Raw genomic sequence first — 15,598 nt, forward strand, 5'->3', positions numbered from 1 at the left:
AACCAAAGGGACTTATAACTCCACAGAAGGGTCTTAGGCAGGGGATCCCCTATCCCGTATCTGTTTATCTTGTGCACGGAGGCTCATCTTGCAAATATTAAGAAAGCGGAACAAGGAAAACAATTGACGGGAATGAAAGTGGTGAAAGCTTGTCCATCAATATCCCATCTGCTGTTTGCAAATGATAGTCTTTTCTTTTGTAAAGCGCAAAAGGAGGAATGTGAGACTATCCTCAAGATTTTAAAGGAGTACGAAGCGGTCTCGGGCCAACTGATCAACTTTCAAAAATCGTCGATTCAATTGGACACAAAATTGATGAATTTAGGAAGGTAAGAGATGAGGGATATACTGGGGATACAGAATATAGGTGGTATGGGGTCCTATTTGGGATTACTGGAGAACTTAAGTGGTTCTAAGGTACAAGTTTTTGGGTTTGTACAAGATCGTTTAGACACCAGGATAAATGGGTGGACATTTCGATATTTTACTAAAGGAGGGAAGGAAGTGGTTATTAAGTCAGTGGTTACGGCTCTACCAAATCATGTAATTTCATGTTATAGATTACCAAAAACTACTATAAAGAAGCTAACGAGTACCGGTCGCAAAATTTTGGTGGATCCTGGAGGAAGTACGAAAGGTATGCATTGGAAATCATGGCATAAAGTGTGTCTCCCTAAGGAAGAAGGTGGACTGGGTTTCAAAGACAGCATGAATTTTAATACGACGATGCTTGGAAAGCAACTTTGGCGCCTAATAAATAAACCAAACACTATATTCTCTCGAGGTTTAAGGGTCGGTATTTCAGGAATGCTTCACTCCTGGAACCAATCCGTTCTTACTCCCCATCTTATGGCTGGAGGAGTATTGTATCCGCTAGATCTCTGGTTAGCAAATGACTAATTAAAAGGGTGGGAACAGGTTCATCTATTTCAGTATGAATGATCCTTAGATCTCAACCACTCGCCCGAGACCAGCAACAAAAATCAAACAATCTGTTTTCGGAACTCACGGTTGACTCTCTTATTAATCCAGGTTCTAGGACTTGGAACTCACAAGCTATCGGGCCGTGGTGGACCCTTTGGATGCAAAGATCATTGAAAAGTATACCTCTGAGTAGATTTTGTATGGAAGACAAGGATGGATGAATTGTACTAATAATGGAAAATATACGGTGAAATCAGGATATGAGGTGGAAAAGGTTTTACCAAGATAAATAAAAACAAACCAGCTTTCTATGGTCCGACGGTGGATGGATTGAAGGCGTTTTGTTGACAAGTTAAGTGTCACCAAAGATGAAGCATTTTCTCTGGCAGATTGTATCAGGGTGTGTTGCGGTTAAAAAAAACTTAAAACACGAGGGATGAAAGGGGAAATTAGCTGTGATAGATGTGGGAATATTGAGGAATCTTTGAATCATGTATTCTTTGAATGTCCTCCAGCGATGCAAGTCTGGGCGTTATCAACGATACCAACAAATCCAGATGTTTTCCTACGGAATCATTGTTCACTAATAATCATTGTTCACTAATATACTATGGTATATTTGGAAAGTAAAGAACGATAAGGTCTTTAGTAATCTGGATATTGATGCTAGGGATACACTAAAGCTGGCTGAGACGGAATCTACTTTGTGGGCTGCGGCTCAAGATTTGAAGATAAGACAGCCTATGGCACCCCAAGTACATCAACCTGTCACTATCCCAGGGAGATGGTGTTTCACAGATGGTTCGTGGAAGGATAATGAACTTTTTTCGGGACAAGGTTGGTTTAGTACCTTGGAAGGCTATGAGGGATTAATGGGGGCCCAAATGTTCGGGCAAGTATGTCACCCCTTCACTCGGAGGTGGAGGCATTGATTTGGGCAATGGAATGTATGAGAAATTTACGACAGTTTCAGGTTACGTTTGCAACGGATTGTTCTCAGTTGGTGAAAATGGTTTCGGAACCAGAGGAGTGGCCAGCGTTTGCAAGTTATTTGGAGGATATTAAGAGTTTACAAAACAGTTTTCATAGCTCACAGCTCATTCATGTACCACGGACGGCAAATTCAAAGGCGGATCGTTTAGCACGCAGTGCTAGACAACAATCGTCTTTTGTAGTTCACATGGATGCAGAGCTATCAGTTTTGTGTGCACAGTCTATATGAGTCTGTATGTTTTGATGACAAAAAAAAAAACAAAAATTTATCACTAAAGCTCTTCAATAAAAGTTGAACTAGACCTTGACCCGCCCGATCGGGCAGGTATTTATTTTATGTTTTTATGTTTTTGTTTATATTAATTATATGTATTTGTAATTATAAGTTTAATAAATATTCTGATATAATTTTAAATATCGTAATTAAAATAATATAGGGATGGGTCATAATTTTTTCCAATTCCAAAATCTTAATATCTCTTAAAACAAATAAAATAATTTATAAATACATAAAATATATAAAAATATTTTGAAATATAATTTCTATTAAGATAAATTTTGTTAAAGAAAAATAATTTGCAATGTTGTTGTTTATTTCTATAGCTTGACCCGTGACCGTATAAATATTTTTTCCGTATAAATATTTACTTTCACTTTAAATTTGTTCTTTATAATAATGTGTATATATATATATATATATTAAATTAAATGTATTACATAATTATGGAAAGAGTTTATCTACTTGTTTATAGTATTAATGTACATTAAATTTAAGATTTTATCATGAATTTGTTGTAGAATCAATTTAGGAAATTATGCATTAAATTAGGAAAAGACAAAATCCTTAAAATTAGGTTTATTAATTACTTCAGTGGCATTAGGTTGTAAATATTTTAAAAGTTTTAGGGTTAATTTAAAAGTGTACTTCTATTTTAATAAGATAGATGTTTTTTTTGCTTACCGAAAAAAATAGTGCTTTATTTTAACCAAATTTGAAAGTTGATGATTTAAATGACATTTTTCCCATATGAAATTTTATGTTTATGCTTCAGCTTCTTTTTTAAAAAAAAAGGAAATTACTATATAAACACTACAAATGAATACGTTTATCAGTGGATGCAATATGTTAAAAGAAAGAGCTATTTAAGTGATTTCGTGTGGATTCTGATATTAGTATATAAAAAAATAATAATAAAACAAAGACATCGAATTCTCACTTCTCAGGTTACAGTTTATCCTTCATTTTCAGAAGTCTATATAGTTTTTTTTGAACTTAGAAGTCTATATAGTTCACTATCTTATTATGAGTTTCTCGAAGATTTGTAACGCAACAACGCCCTTTTGTCATTGCTTTCAATTGTTAAAATGTTAGATTTTAGGCCAGTTAGCTAACTAGAGTTATTGACAATTTTAAATTTAATCTTTAACTGAAATAGTTTGAGAGAAACAGTAAAACAGGAAAATGGCTGGAAAAACAACTCAACATAAGGAACTGGCTTTACGGAAACAGTATTATCAAGAAACAAAGAAAATCATTAAGATATAGTCGATAGCATTATCTGATGTGGGATGCGTAGTAGCTGTTGTCACAGTAGGGGACTCGGGATATTCCTCACCCCATGGCACCTTTTGCTCACGATCGAGATATGATTTGATTTTTAGCTTTTGTTGTTTTACTTAGGAAATTCCAATACAAGTTTGTGAATACCTCTAACGTTTCTTTTGTTAATCAGTAAAGGTACAATAAAGACAAAGTTCATTTGATGGTTTAACGAAAATAATATGTTGTATTTGGTACTGATTAACAACTTAAGTACGTTGGTTAACAACTGTGATTTATTCCATTTGGTAATGGTTAATTTGTGTACCCAAAATGTTACATGTTCTGTATAGAAACAATTATGCTTTTTTTAAGCATCAAGACAAAAAAATATTAAAATAGACCATAACTTCAATCAGCTAAATTTTCTCGATAACGAGATTTAACCTATATAATTTCTAGAGATCGCAATATTCGAACGACTACAAATTTATAAAAACATGTAGAACATTTGGTAGACACTGTTTACTTTGTGCAAATCTTTTGACTATCGGGGTTCCTATAAGTCAAAAAGTTTGGGAAATAAATGAAATTTTAATTTCTAAAACCATTATATAAACCATTTGCCATTCCACTTAAAAACAATCATCTCACAAACAGTCTCTAGCTATCAAAGTCCCAAAAATGGCGGGCTACAACCTCGAAGCAATCGAAGCAGCACCGTTAAAGGAAGATGTGGATATTGTGATCCCAACGATCAGGAGCCTTGACTTTCTGGAACAATGGAGGCCATTTCTCAAGCATTACCATTTGATCATTGTCCAAGATGGAGACCCTTCGATCAATATCCGAGTTCCAGAGGGTTATGACTATGAGCTCTACAACCGTAACGATATTAACAGGATCCTTGGTCCTAGAGCTAATTGTATTTCATACAAGGATGGTGGATGTCGTTGCTTTGGCTTCATGGTGTCCAAGAAGAAGTATATCTACACCATTGATGATGATTGTTTTGTAAGTCTCTTTTGCTATCCTCTCGTTATTAATAGAGTATATATCAGATTCCTTAATTCGATGAAATCCTTGAAAAAAAGGTGGCAAAGGATCCAAGTGGGAAAGAAATCAATGTGATAGCTCAACACATAAAGAACCTCGAGACACCTTCAACACCACACTACTTCAACACTCTCTATGACCCTTTTAGAGATGGAACTGACTTTGTGAGAGGATACCCTTTCAGTTTGAGGGAAGGTGTCACAACCGCCATCTCTCATGGCCTTTGGCTCAACATCCCTGATTACGATGCCCCGACCCAGCTCGTGAAGCCTCGTGAACGTAACATCAGGTCATAATATACAAATCAAGATCCTTGATTTAGTAGTTGTGGTACATTACAATGTCCAAAAATATTTCGATTCAGTTTGGTTATTATGTTATGAGTCTCTGACGTATTTTATAACTTGGATATAAACTCTACAATAGTCCTTGCAGGTATGTTGATGCAGTGATGACAATCCCAAAAGGTGTATTGTACCCAATGTGTGGCATGAATCTTGCTTTCAATAGAGAGCTTATTGGACCTGCTATGTACTTCGGCCTTATGGGTGAAGGCCAGCCCATTTCCCGGTACGATGACATGTGGGCTGGTTGGGCAGCTAAAGTGGTGTGTGACCACTTGGGCTTTGGGGTCAAAACCGGTCTGCCGTATGTGTGGCATAGCAAAGCGAGTAACCCGTTCGTGAACCTAAAGAAAGAGCACAAGGGACTTCATTGGCAAGAAGAGATGGTTCCTTTCTTCCAAAATCTTCGTCTCTCCAAAGAATCTGACACTGCCGCTAAATGCTATATGGAGTTGTCCAAGATGACAAAGGAGAAGCTTACTGAAGTTGATCCTTACTTTGAGAATTTGGCTGATGCAATGGTCGCTTGGATTGAGGCGTGGGAGGAGCTTAACCCGCCAGTTGATGGAAAAGATGTCAAGGCTAAGTGATAAAAATTGAAGATGATGAGTGATTCCTGCTGTTATTGCATGAATAATTACGTTTAAGTTTATTATTGTGTGGATTTTTATTTATATATTTTCGTTTTGGAAGTGTGCTTCGTACAATAAGTTGTGTGATTGTTCTTTTTGTCATTTGTAAAAGAATTCTTTGTGTGATTGTTGCGTATACTTTGTGTGATTGTAGCATATACTTTGCTCGACATGTATTAAGCCTTATAGGAATCTTATTATATAAAGCTTGGTTCTTCAAAGTTATTAATTAATTATTTTCATTTTTTTTAGTTTTGTGAAAAGGAAAATATATAAACAAAATTACTATTAGATAAATAATTTTTAAATTTTATCTTAATTCGTTTTTATTATCTAAGTATATATTTTTTAATCATTATATATATCTAAACACATTTAACAATATTAGAAGGAAAATCACTATCAAATCATCTTTTGAAATAATCTTTTCTTTATGATATAAAAATGGAAAATTACTATTATAAATAATTACTTTTAACAAATTCCTTTTTGTTATTGTCTTATTATATATAACTTTAATTATGAGATAGGTTAACACATGTCATATTCTTAAATATATAACTGATATATGTCGCGATCATGTTAATTAGTAACTTTGAAGAACCAAGCTTTATATAATAAGATAAAATCAAAGAAAATAAAAAGTTCTCTTATTATCTCAGATTCACAAAATATGAACTTTTTTTGTTCTGATTTTAACCATGGCTAAATTATTGTGTTGTATTTCTTCATGTTCATGTTTGTGTTTTCAGGTAATTTTATTTTTCCATTCTCAATAATATCTAATTTGAAAATTTTACAATAATTATACATGAAATTTCTATGCATGCACATATACACTATCTCATATCCTAATCCATAATATATTACTTTTGCAGTATTTACGGTGGCTCAAGAACCTAAGGAGAATCTCAATAAATTTTGCACTATGATCATCGATAAACAAAATTATTGTCAGTCTTCTGATTGTGGTCTAGCATGTTATTCGGGGTACAATGGAGTTGGAAAATGTCTTAAAAATTCCAAAGCTGGTGGAAAACTTAGTTGTTATTGTACTTATAATTGTTAGAGAAGAGAAATTTAAATAAAAATATTGTATAATTACATAAGTTTTTAATCCATATGAATAAAAGTTGAGAATTTTCATGCTTTCTTATGATGGTAGAGTAAACTTTGGACTCAGAAAATTCAGAATATTTCTGGCATGTTGTTATTATTTGGACTATGGCACAACGAGACTGAGAAAATAAATTTCCATTATATATCTACACATAATTTTATGTGTTATAAAATTTTCCTTTATATAAGTCTAATATTTCAGTTATGTATGTATATTGTATTGTCTATTTTATTAGTGATTAATTAAAGTTTTCCAGTGTTGTACTTATACTTCTGGTTTTATACTTCTGGTTCACATTGTTTATACCAATATCCCTAGAACAAGACGCAGATGATTGAGTCTAAGTAAGAACGCAACGGACCACATTCGCCGTATGAGACCATGAGGAAGACGAACACGATGGCTTGGAGATCGAGCTTGCATGTGGCTCGCCGGCAGTTTAGGAGCAAGACCAGAACACATCCACATGAAAAGACAGAGACACCACGGTTGAAGCTTCAAATGATCTCTGCCATTAACGTCCTCATTGTATACATAACTACTGAGCCACCATTAGAGACGCAGCTTCACATATCTTAAAAGATAGATAAAATAATGGAAACCGTGATTAAATTTAAGATATTTTAAACAAAAGAATTGAAGACAAATATTTGCTTTTACAGAAAATAGTGAACTTGGGAGGAAGAAGATAAAGAAGAAAATTATATGGGACCACCTTATTTTAGTTAGTGTTATGGATATTGAGTATTAGTTTTTTTAGTTAGTTTTTGAGAGAATCAGGGGAACCCAGCCCAAGAGTCCTGCTACTGATACTGCGGAGGAGCGTCTCCGACGCATAAAAGGAAAAGCCCACATCACAGACACGCCTACCTCTCGCGAACGCGAACCCCGTCTAAAGCTATCTTCCCTCATCATTTGAGAACCAGAAGATGCGAACCAAGTATCATCCCCACGATGCAAATCTCTGAAACAAGTCGTTCCGATCATGGAGCCAAAGAATCTCGATATGGAGATGGACCTAGCTATTGACTTCGCTGAGGACCTTGACATAGCTCTTACAGAGGATGAGCTAGCTCTAGTATGAAATATGTGTGCTACTTTCAGTTACATGGACCGAATGAATTCGTTAGTGTATTCCCAAAAATATTTATTCTCATATCAAACGTAAGATTGTTTTTGTGACACCCCGCAGATCATGTATGAAGATTTATATAAGTCAACGAAGAGGCAGAACTTTCTATAGAAGTATTGTCCAAAGGATGCTTGTATTGATATTATGAGTCCTGTATATATACAACATTTTAGTCTAAAGATAATACCAAATCTATACAAGATAATGACTTCATATAGCTAGTCATTATCTAATTATGTTAATACACCTTATAGATAATCATTATCTATACAAATACGCCTCCTTAAGATGGACGCCTAGAACAGGGTTCAATCTTGGCAGATAGATCAAGAAACCTCATCTTTGGTAGTGGCTTGGTTAGTGCATCCGCTAACTGATCAGTAGTACTAATGTGTGAGCAACTCGCAATTCTTGGCTTGAACGTGTTCTCTGACGAAATGATAATCAAGAATCAAGTGTTTCTTGCGTGAATGAAAAACTGGATTAGCCGAGAGATACGTAGCTCCAATGTTATCATCGTATAAGATTGGTATCTCAGACGACTCAACCCAAATTCAAACATAAGAGAAAGCAGCCAAGTGAGCTCCGCTGTGACTGACGTTAGAGCTTGATATACTACCTCAGTCAACGAACGTGCTACCCCGGTTTGTTTCTTGGAGCACCAGGAGATTGGTTGTCGCCCCAAGTAAACAATGTGGGAACCTGTTGAAGTGTAGTCATCGTGATTTCCAACCTAGTCAGCATTTGAATACGCATGAAGTGTGAGTGGTGATGAAGCAGAGAAGAACATCCGTTTACTGCGTTTTCTCTTTATAGAAAAATATAAGAAGACTACTTATATAAGAAAAATGTGAAAACTCTAAGATTTATTATATAGGCATAAATAAAATCAGGGAGAAATTTTCTGATCCAAACTAACAAAAACACGCATATATCGGTGGACCATTTGAAATTTCTCACTAGAAAAACACACAATTAAGTTGTGATGATTTCAAAAGTTGCGAAGAACCTCCCAGGTTTGTGATCAAGTGGTGCAGCTGAGAAGTTTCCGCAATTTACAGGCATAAAAGTTTGTAAACATGCTTTTGAAATTTGTGGCCAATATGGTGGATATTTGATATTTACTATTGGTTTGTAACAGCTACTGTGATTTTTAATATTTTTTGTAAAAGAACGGTGGCACATGATCCAGGTACGGGCTGTCGGTGGTCACGAGCCACATGAACCGGACGGTAGTTTGCATCAGTGGTTTTATATGTTTTCTGAAGATTAATATTGCTTTTTGAAACATTAAAAATTGTAATAATTTTCATAAGATGAACATAGCATAAATCCATTTGAAACTAAGTTGTGATGATTTTAGAAAAATTGGAGATTTAATATTAATAATAAAGCAACATTATTAAGATTTTTTTTGTTAAAGAACAATATTAAAATTTGTTGACATATAAGCATATATACTAATAGAGTTATCATATTAATATATGTACTTACAGAAAACTCCTCTTCAGAAATGTTCAATTGTATAAAAAACGGTAGGATATATATATATATATATATATATATATATATATGTGTGTCCATACAAGATTTTTATCATTTCATCCTTCAAAATTATAGCATGCAATAACACTTGCCTTCATTTTATTATTGAGTACACCCCTAAAATATGTTCCAACTAAAAGCTCTAACAATGTAAAGTTTACCATTTATTTGTAATAGCCCATAAAATAAAACAATAAATCAATATGAAACTAAACAATATTCTAACAAACAATTGTTTGAGAATTCTGTTCAAATTGAAATAACACATAATTCAAATACCGTGCATAACGCGGACCGACCCTAGTATGGTATATATTTATTATAAAAATCTTTAATATTTGATAATTGTTGCATTTGTTAACAAATGTTAAAATATTCATTAATTTTATTTTTTTAATAATCGTAGGTATCTCAAAGAATTTATAGGCTCAAATATTAATGCCACGAGATTTGTATCTGAGTACGCATGGACGATTAAATACATTATACATTTAAAACATAGATATATGGCCAATATATACTACTCGAACTCAAAGTGCAAGAAGCTCTACCTACACATCACACATGTCTTCACTTATGACGAACTAGCCAATATCATGACGAAACCGCTCTCCCCAAGCTTTCTTCCACAACATGTGCATCTAGATCGGAATCACCAACTGTGCTCTGTCTTGAGGGGCATATTAGAATATACTCACAATTTTTTTTAATTAATAACATGGTAACTTCTTCATAAATGTTGTATGTACTATTTTCATATATTCACTCCCGTACTCTTTATATAGCCTAAAGCTAGACACTCATAATAATCATTTTTATTTCAATACACACAACCTATTTACTTTAGAAAGCCACAACAACAATCTATAAGTGACGTTTAGTCAAAACTGTTATAACACTTGACCAGAGCAATGTTGAGGTAAAAGGTTGTGATAAATCAACCATGCAAAGTTAAAGTGGCTTCCAGTTGATTCAGGAAGAGAAAATAAGCAAATGCATCCAGAAGAAGAAACTATGCGTTGTTGAGGATAATCGACAAGAGAAGACAAGAAGAAAAATATTCCAATAAATCGCGAAGAATCTGAAAAGAAAATGAAGAACCAATTGAATGACAAGACAAATGCCTTAATTCGGTGGGTCACAACTCTCTCGACCCGGTACGGGTCATCCCATTTGTAATAACTAATATATACCGTGAGGATTGGACCCATGAGGCACACAACTATATGTTTAAGTATATACTCTTCAAGTATATGTTTAATCCTTCTTCGAATGGAACCTGTTGGAGTGTGGCGTTCGGGTAATATTCCATATTGACATCTGTACCAGGAAGTCATAGAACAGTTGGTAACTGTAGCAAGATGAGGTGATTCAATTGTACAGTAATCAAAGTTTTTAACGCTTTATAGAGCGTTGTTTATAGAAACGCGGATGGTTATTAACTTGAAATTTGAAGGCCTAACTCTAAAATTCTCTCCTAATTGCTACTATGTAATCCTAGTCCAAATCAAATACAAATAGTTAATGAATCGTTTGAGTTTTAGTATGACTGTTGAAACTTTTTTAAAACAATGAGCAAAGTGATAAACATAAGCCCCAGCTACATTTTAGGTTTCAGATTTTGCAGCGAAGAAGATGAAATCAAATTTACAATTTTACCATTTATTTTAAAAAGAGTAAAAATAAATAAAAAAGGGCACATCTAAAATTTTCAAAGGGTGATTTTGCTGAATATTCATAGCAGGGTTTAAAATGAAGAATATAGCCATCGAAACTGTAACCTTGGTGGATGGGACATTTTACACACAAATGGGACACTTTTCTCCTTGGATGCGCATGGACGTGAAAAAAATGTGTTATATATAAAGCATATTTGCATCTTTCCTCGATACTATACCATATCTCTTAAATAAATAGTATAGAGAAATTGATACATAGAAATATCACAATGTTAATCGTTTCTAGATTAAGAAAGAGTGACAGTGATGCGTTGTCACGAGAAAGAAGGAAGATGAGGAGGAGGAGGAAGATACATTATAAACTAAATCTACTGTGTATTCGAACATGAGACTAACTATACTATTGTATACATGTTATAGTATAGTCAAAAATGTAACACGCATATCGCTTACGAAATCGAAGAGCATATGGAGAAGAAATAAGCACACACAGGATGTATCCGGTGTGAAAATATGGTGTTTGAAGACATAAGACACATATGATAAAACTTGTGAACTTTAAGAGCTCTCAATTGGTGGAATCTATTACAATTACTTTAGTATACAAACAAAAATGTTGTGTATGCCCATTTGACAAACTATACTATATTATCAATTATATAGTATAGTAACAAAATTACACACTCCATACTTAATTATTTGTTGCCTATTCTACATAGTAAACCTGCATATTTTGTACAATGTGGGAATTAGCATATGAAAAACTAGAATACACCATTATAATAGAAAATCATGGGTTATCTTCCTAAAAATATAAGGCGCACAATGAATACATGGAGAGTGAACCGCAGTTGACACAGTCAAGATCATCAACATGATTGAGCGAACGCGTAAGGAAACAAATGGTTAGTATGACATGGGTGATTTCGGTTTGCATGTTGGAGGCGGATCCACGTGAGTTGCCTTATGTGGTGACATAGCAGACCGTCTCTAGCCTTCTGCGATACACGGTCTAGCTATCGTGTCCAGCCATCTGCGATACAAGATGCATCAGCAACTCTGACTCACACTGATGCAAACTGCAAAAAATAAGAATAAGTCGGCATTTTCAAACTATACCAACACTATAGTATTGTCCTCACCTAATCAAACAGATGTAACTTGTCCAAAATAAAACTTTCCCTATTATTATATACTGGTACATAGTATAGTCTTGTCTTACACCCACATTTACAACATTCAGCGTTTAAATGGCTACTTACAATTATGGATGCAGTAACACCAAGACAAGGGAAAACTCGAGGGGTTTTGGATGCTGACATGTTTACGATTGGGTGTATATGCTGGTCAGGTACTAATAGGACCGGTACCAGGCGCAACTGGTGAAAAGGCACTACTTGGTTGTCTTTTTTGAATGCTGGTTGCACGCTCATCGCGTGTCCAAGTAGTTGTAGCCTAAAAGATATATAAAGTATGTAGTCACTGCACATATTAACATAGATGAGTCATGACCTAGTTACAATATGTGATGTAGTTACACAATTCACATACACAGCTAGTATAGAACATAACACATGTAAATGAATGCAATAAAAGATTCTATACTACTAAGACTTTCTAAGTAATATAGTCATGATGGATACTGGAACAAAGCGAAGATTTTAATAGACTCATAATATTATGAATTCTGTATCAATACAGATGAATAAACCAAAAGGGTTAACGTTTACATACAGTGCTGAAATTCAATCATATCTTTAAAAACATGAAACACAATGCAGTCACTACTATACTATCTCACTCGTTACAACAGTATAGTTTTGTTCGCTTACAACATAGATCTCTATCTCCAACCCAGAACCTTAAATATACAATCCCTGCGTAAACTAATGATACAGACATGCAAAATCTCGTTTCACTGGCGATTCGTAAAAAATGACACCAAATCTTTCATTTTCTGGTGATACATAAAAAGACAATAAAAGAGAAAAAAAATGAAATAAATGTTAGGCTATCTTCTAACTGTAGCCGTCATACACCTATTTCACTGGATCTGAAAAATCAAAGCTGTTGTTGAGTGAATTACAGTGCAAGTGTTGCCGAAAATGGTTCTCAACGCAGAATTCTAGTCAACCCAAACTGGACTTACCGTTGCTCGGTTACTCGTGCTCCTTACTCGCACTGCCACAAACTCCTCACCGCAAGAACTCTAAATTAGCTTCTCGAACAATCTCACCCTCTCTCATCTACCGTCCCTCTCTCATCTACCGTCCCTCTCTTAAATTTCCTATCTCTTTCTCGTCCTTTCTGCTGCGTCGTCGGTTTTTATAGTTCTGCTTCAAAATGAAAAAAAAATCTTTAGATTGAAAAAGATACAGAAAAATCAATTTTTTTTACTCGCAGAGAGATAAAGGTATTATTGTCACATTTTTAACAAATATGTATAATATCATAGCCAAATTTTTAATATGGTTATACACTTAGTTTCAGTCTTCCTTATGTATATGTATCCAATTTCCCATTTTCGAATTCATGATCATGAGTTCTAAATAACACTTACATTACACACCCACCTAAACTTTTATGTTATCACTAAACAAGATATATACGTAAATTTTGATAAAGGTCTTTTAGAAAAAACTCCAAGTGCTCTTCGATTTAGTTTATATTTTTGGAATTTACTAATTCCAATAGATGGCACATGTTATGGGTTATGCCTAGTGAATTTCCAAACAAAACAAATAACCAATTAAAATTAAAATTATAATTAATTTTAGTTATTTTTTTATATTGCAATATGAGGAAGGTTTTTCACAGCAGTAATTTTATATGTCAACTGATAAAGTAACAAATAAATAAAAACTATTTAAAATTGATTATTTGTCGGATGCTGACTTTTCTGGTATTTATAGATACATTTCATGGAAAATGTGGGAAACATGTCTCTTTATTATTTCCTCTCCTTCTTTAACTATGAGTATGCGATTATTTAATTGGACTAGAAGCAAACTCGAACTTCAATGGCAACAAAAGATAAGTAATAAAAAAAACACATCTTATCGGCCGAAAAGAGAACATAGTAATTGTTTGACCACATTTTACATATTTTAAAAGAAAATAAAGTATATACTAGTCTTTTAGAATCATTCAAAACCATTTATATTCCCTTGAACTGCTTAAATATTTTTTTAAACCCCGTATCCGTCTTGGAAAGGCGACTAAACCCTTTCCGTTGACAAACTGAATAAAACAATCATACCAGATCATCAATAATAAGCTTCAAAAGATATGTTTATTTATCAAGGACTATATTATAAGAAACTCAATTATTAGACCATGACTTCGTAAATGGTGAAGTAAGGGTAAATGGAAAGTTAGGGCCGCCCTCTTCTAATTGTCAATTTTTATATATAACATGTATTAAACACATAAAGCCAGAGAAAAAAAACAAAGCAAATGTCAAATGAAGCTTGGGGCCTGACCCATAAACATTTTCGCGATTCTGGATTCTAACCTCCTCATAAGAAGTGTGCTATGGTATAATGGAGAGTCCGATAATGAAGACATGGAGAAAAATAAAGACTTTTGGCAAAACGAGCTCTTCAACCACGGTCTCTCTCACTAGGAGCAAGACTTGGAATGGCTCTGCTTATCTCGAGGATGCTAAGAACAGGGAATCCATAGGAAAGATCAAGAAAAAGTGTTTCACTGTTTACGTGGGTCCCATGAAACAGAGAATCGTGGTGAAAACGAAACTGTTGAACCATCCTTTGTTCAAGAACTTGTTAGAAGACGCAGAGAATGAATATGGATATAGACGTGATGGGCCGATTGTTCTTCCTTGCGAGGTTGACTTCTTCTTCAAGGTTTTGGCTGAAATAAAGTCCGATGTTCACGGTGATGATTATGATGAAGATGATGATGGTTTGATTAGTTCTCCGATTTGCGGGTTGGGTAGTCCCTGTGGTGGTCTCGATTCCATTGGCATGAGAAGAAACGGTTCTTACAAGCTTCTTCGATCTCCATCTTTGTTCAAGTTGAATAGATTTTGAATCGTTTTCTTTTCCTTTTCCATAATATTATATATTTGTTACTGTTCACAACCTTACCATATGTGAAAAAATTTGTTACGTTTCAAGCTTGAGTAGAGAAAAAATGTGAGGCAAAAAAGAACCCTCCTATTTCCGGATGCAATTTGCATAAACAACTTCCCATAATATTTTCTTGTGATTCTGTTGTCGATTTATATCAGATTTGTCAAAATGTTTATAACTGTATTTTTTTTTTGGTATTCCAAATCTATGGCTAAATCCATATTAATCTATAAAAGGAGGTGTACCCTATGGATATACCATTCATCCAAATATATAAATAGATCATAAGTAGGGGGTCATATCCATGTAGTTGTTGTGGTGTACTGATTTTGAATCTTAATTCTTAACTAGATTTTGATCCGCGCTTTGAAAGTGCAAAATTATTTTTTCAATCAAACCTCATTTATATGATATAAATTTGTATTTTCTTATCCCGATTCGGATCCGCAGTTAAACCAGCAAAATCGGTGATCCCATATGAAATCCAGTTTGATTTTCAAAAACTCGTTATTTAAATTATTTATAAAAACCGCAAAAAC

General features: G+C 34.1%; 2 protein-coding genes across 3 annotated transcripts in view; both read left to right on the forward strand.

Moving 5' to 3' along the window:
* Nucleotides 1-5,595, forward strand: part of LOC108846728 (probable UDP-arabinopyranose mutase 4) — a 7,799-nt gene extending 2,204 nt beyond the window's left edge. The window contains exons 2-4 of one of the 2 annotated variants that reach the window (XM_057005774.1): nucleotides 4,164-4,471; nucleotides 4,552-4,802; nucleotides 4,949-5,595. In XM_057005774.1, coding sequence (XP_056861754.1) covers nucleotides 4,164-4,471; nucleotides 4,552-4,802; nucleotides 4,949-5,447 — 1,058 coding nt within the window. In that variant the 3' untranslated portion in view covers nucleotides 5,448-5,595. Of the gene's footprint in view, nucleotides 1-4,141; nucleotides 4,472-4,551; nucleotides 4,803-4,948 lie in introns of those variants that run through there. The other variant, XM_018619931.2, reaches the window with a different exon arrangement.
* Nucleotides 5,596-14,388: 8,793 nt separating this feature from the next.
* LOC108846833 (auxin-responsive protein SAUR71-like) lies at nucleotides 14,389-15,239 on the forward strand. The gene has a single exon (XM_018620032.2). The coding sequence runs from the start codon at nucleotides 14,508-14,510 to the stop codon at nucleotides 15,015-15,017; it is 510 nt and encodes a 169-aa protein (XP_018475534.1). The 5' UTR covers nucleotides 14,389-14,507; the 3' UTR covers nucleotides 15,018-15,239.
* Nucleotides 15,240-15,598: the final 359 nt, after the last annotated feature.

This window comes from Raphanus sativus, chromosome 3, assembly GCF_000801105.2.
Source record: "Raphanus sativus cultivar WK10039 chromosome 3, ASM80110v3, whole genome shotgun sequence".
NCBI classification, from domain to species: Eukaryota; Viridiplantae; Streptophyta; class Magnoliopsida; order Brassicales; family Brassicaceae; genus Raphanus; species Raphanus sativus.

What these genes read in the sequence shown, in the direction of transcription:
- LOC108846833 (XM_018620032.2), top strand. Translation starts at nt 14,508, where the DNA reads ATGGAGAGTCCGATAATGAAGACATGGAGAAAAATAAAGACTTTTGGC.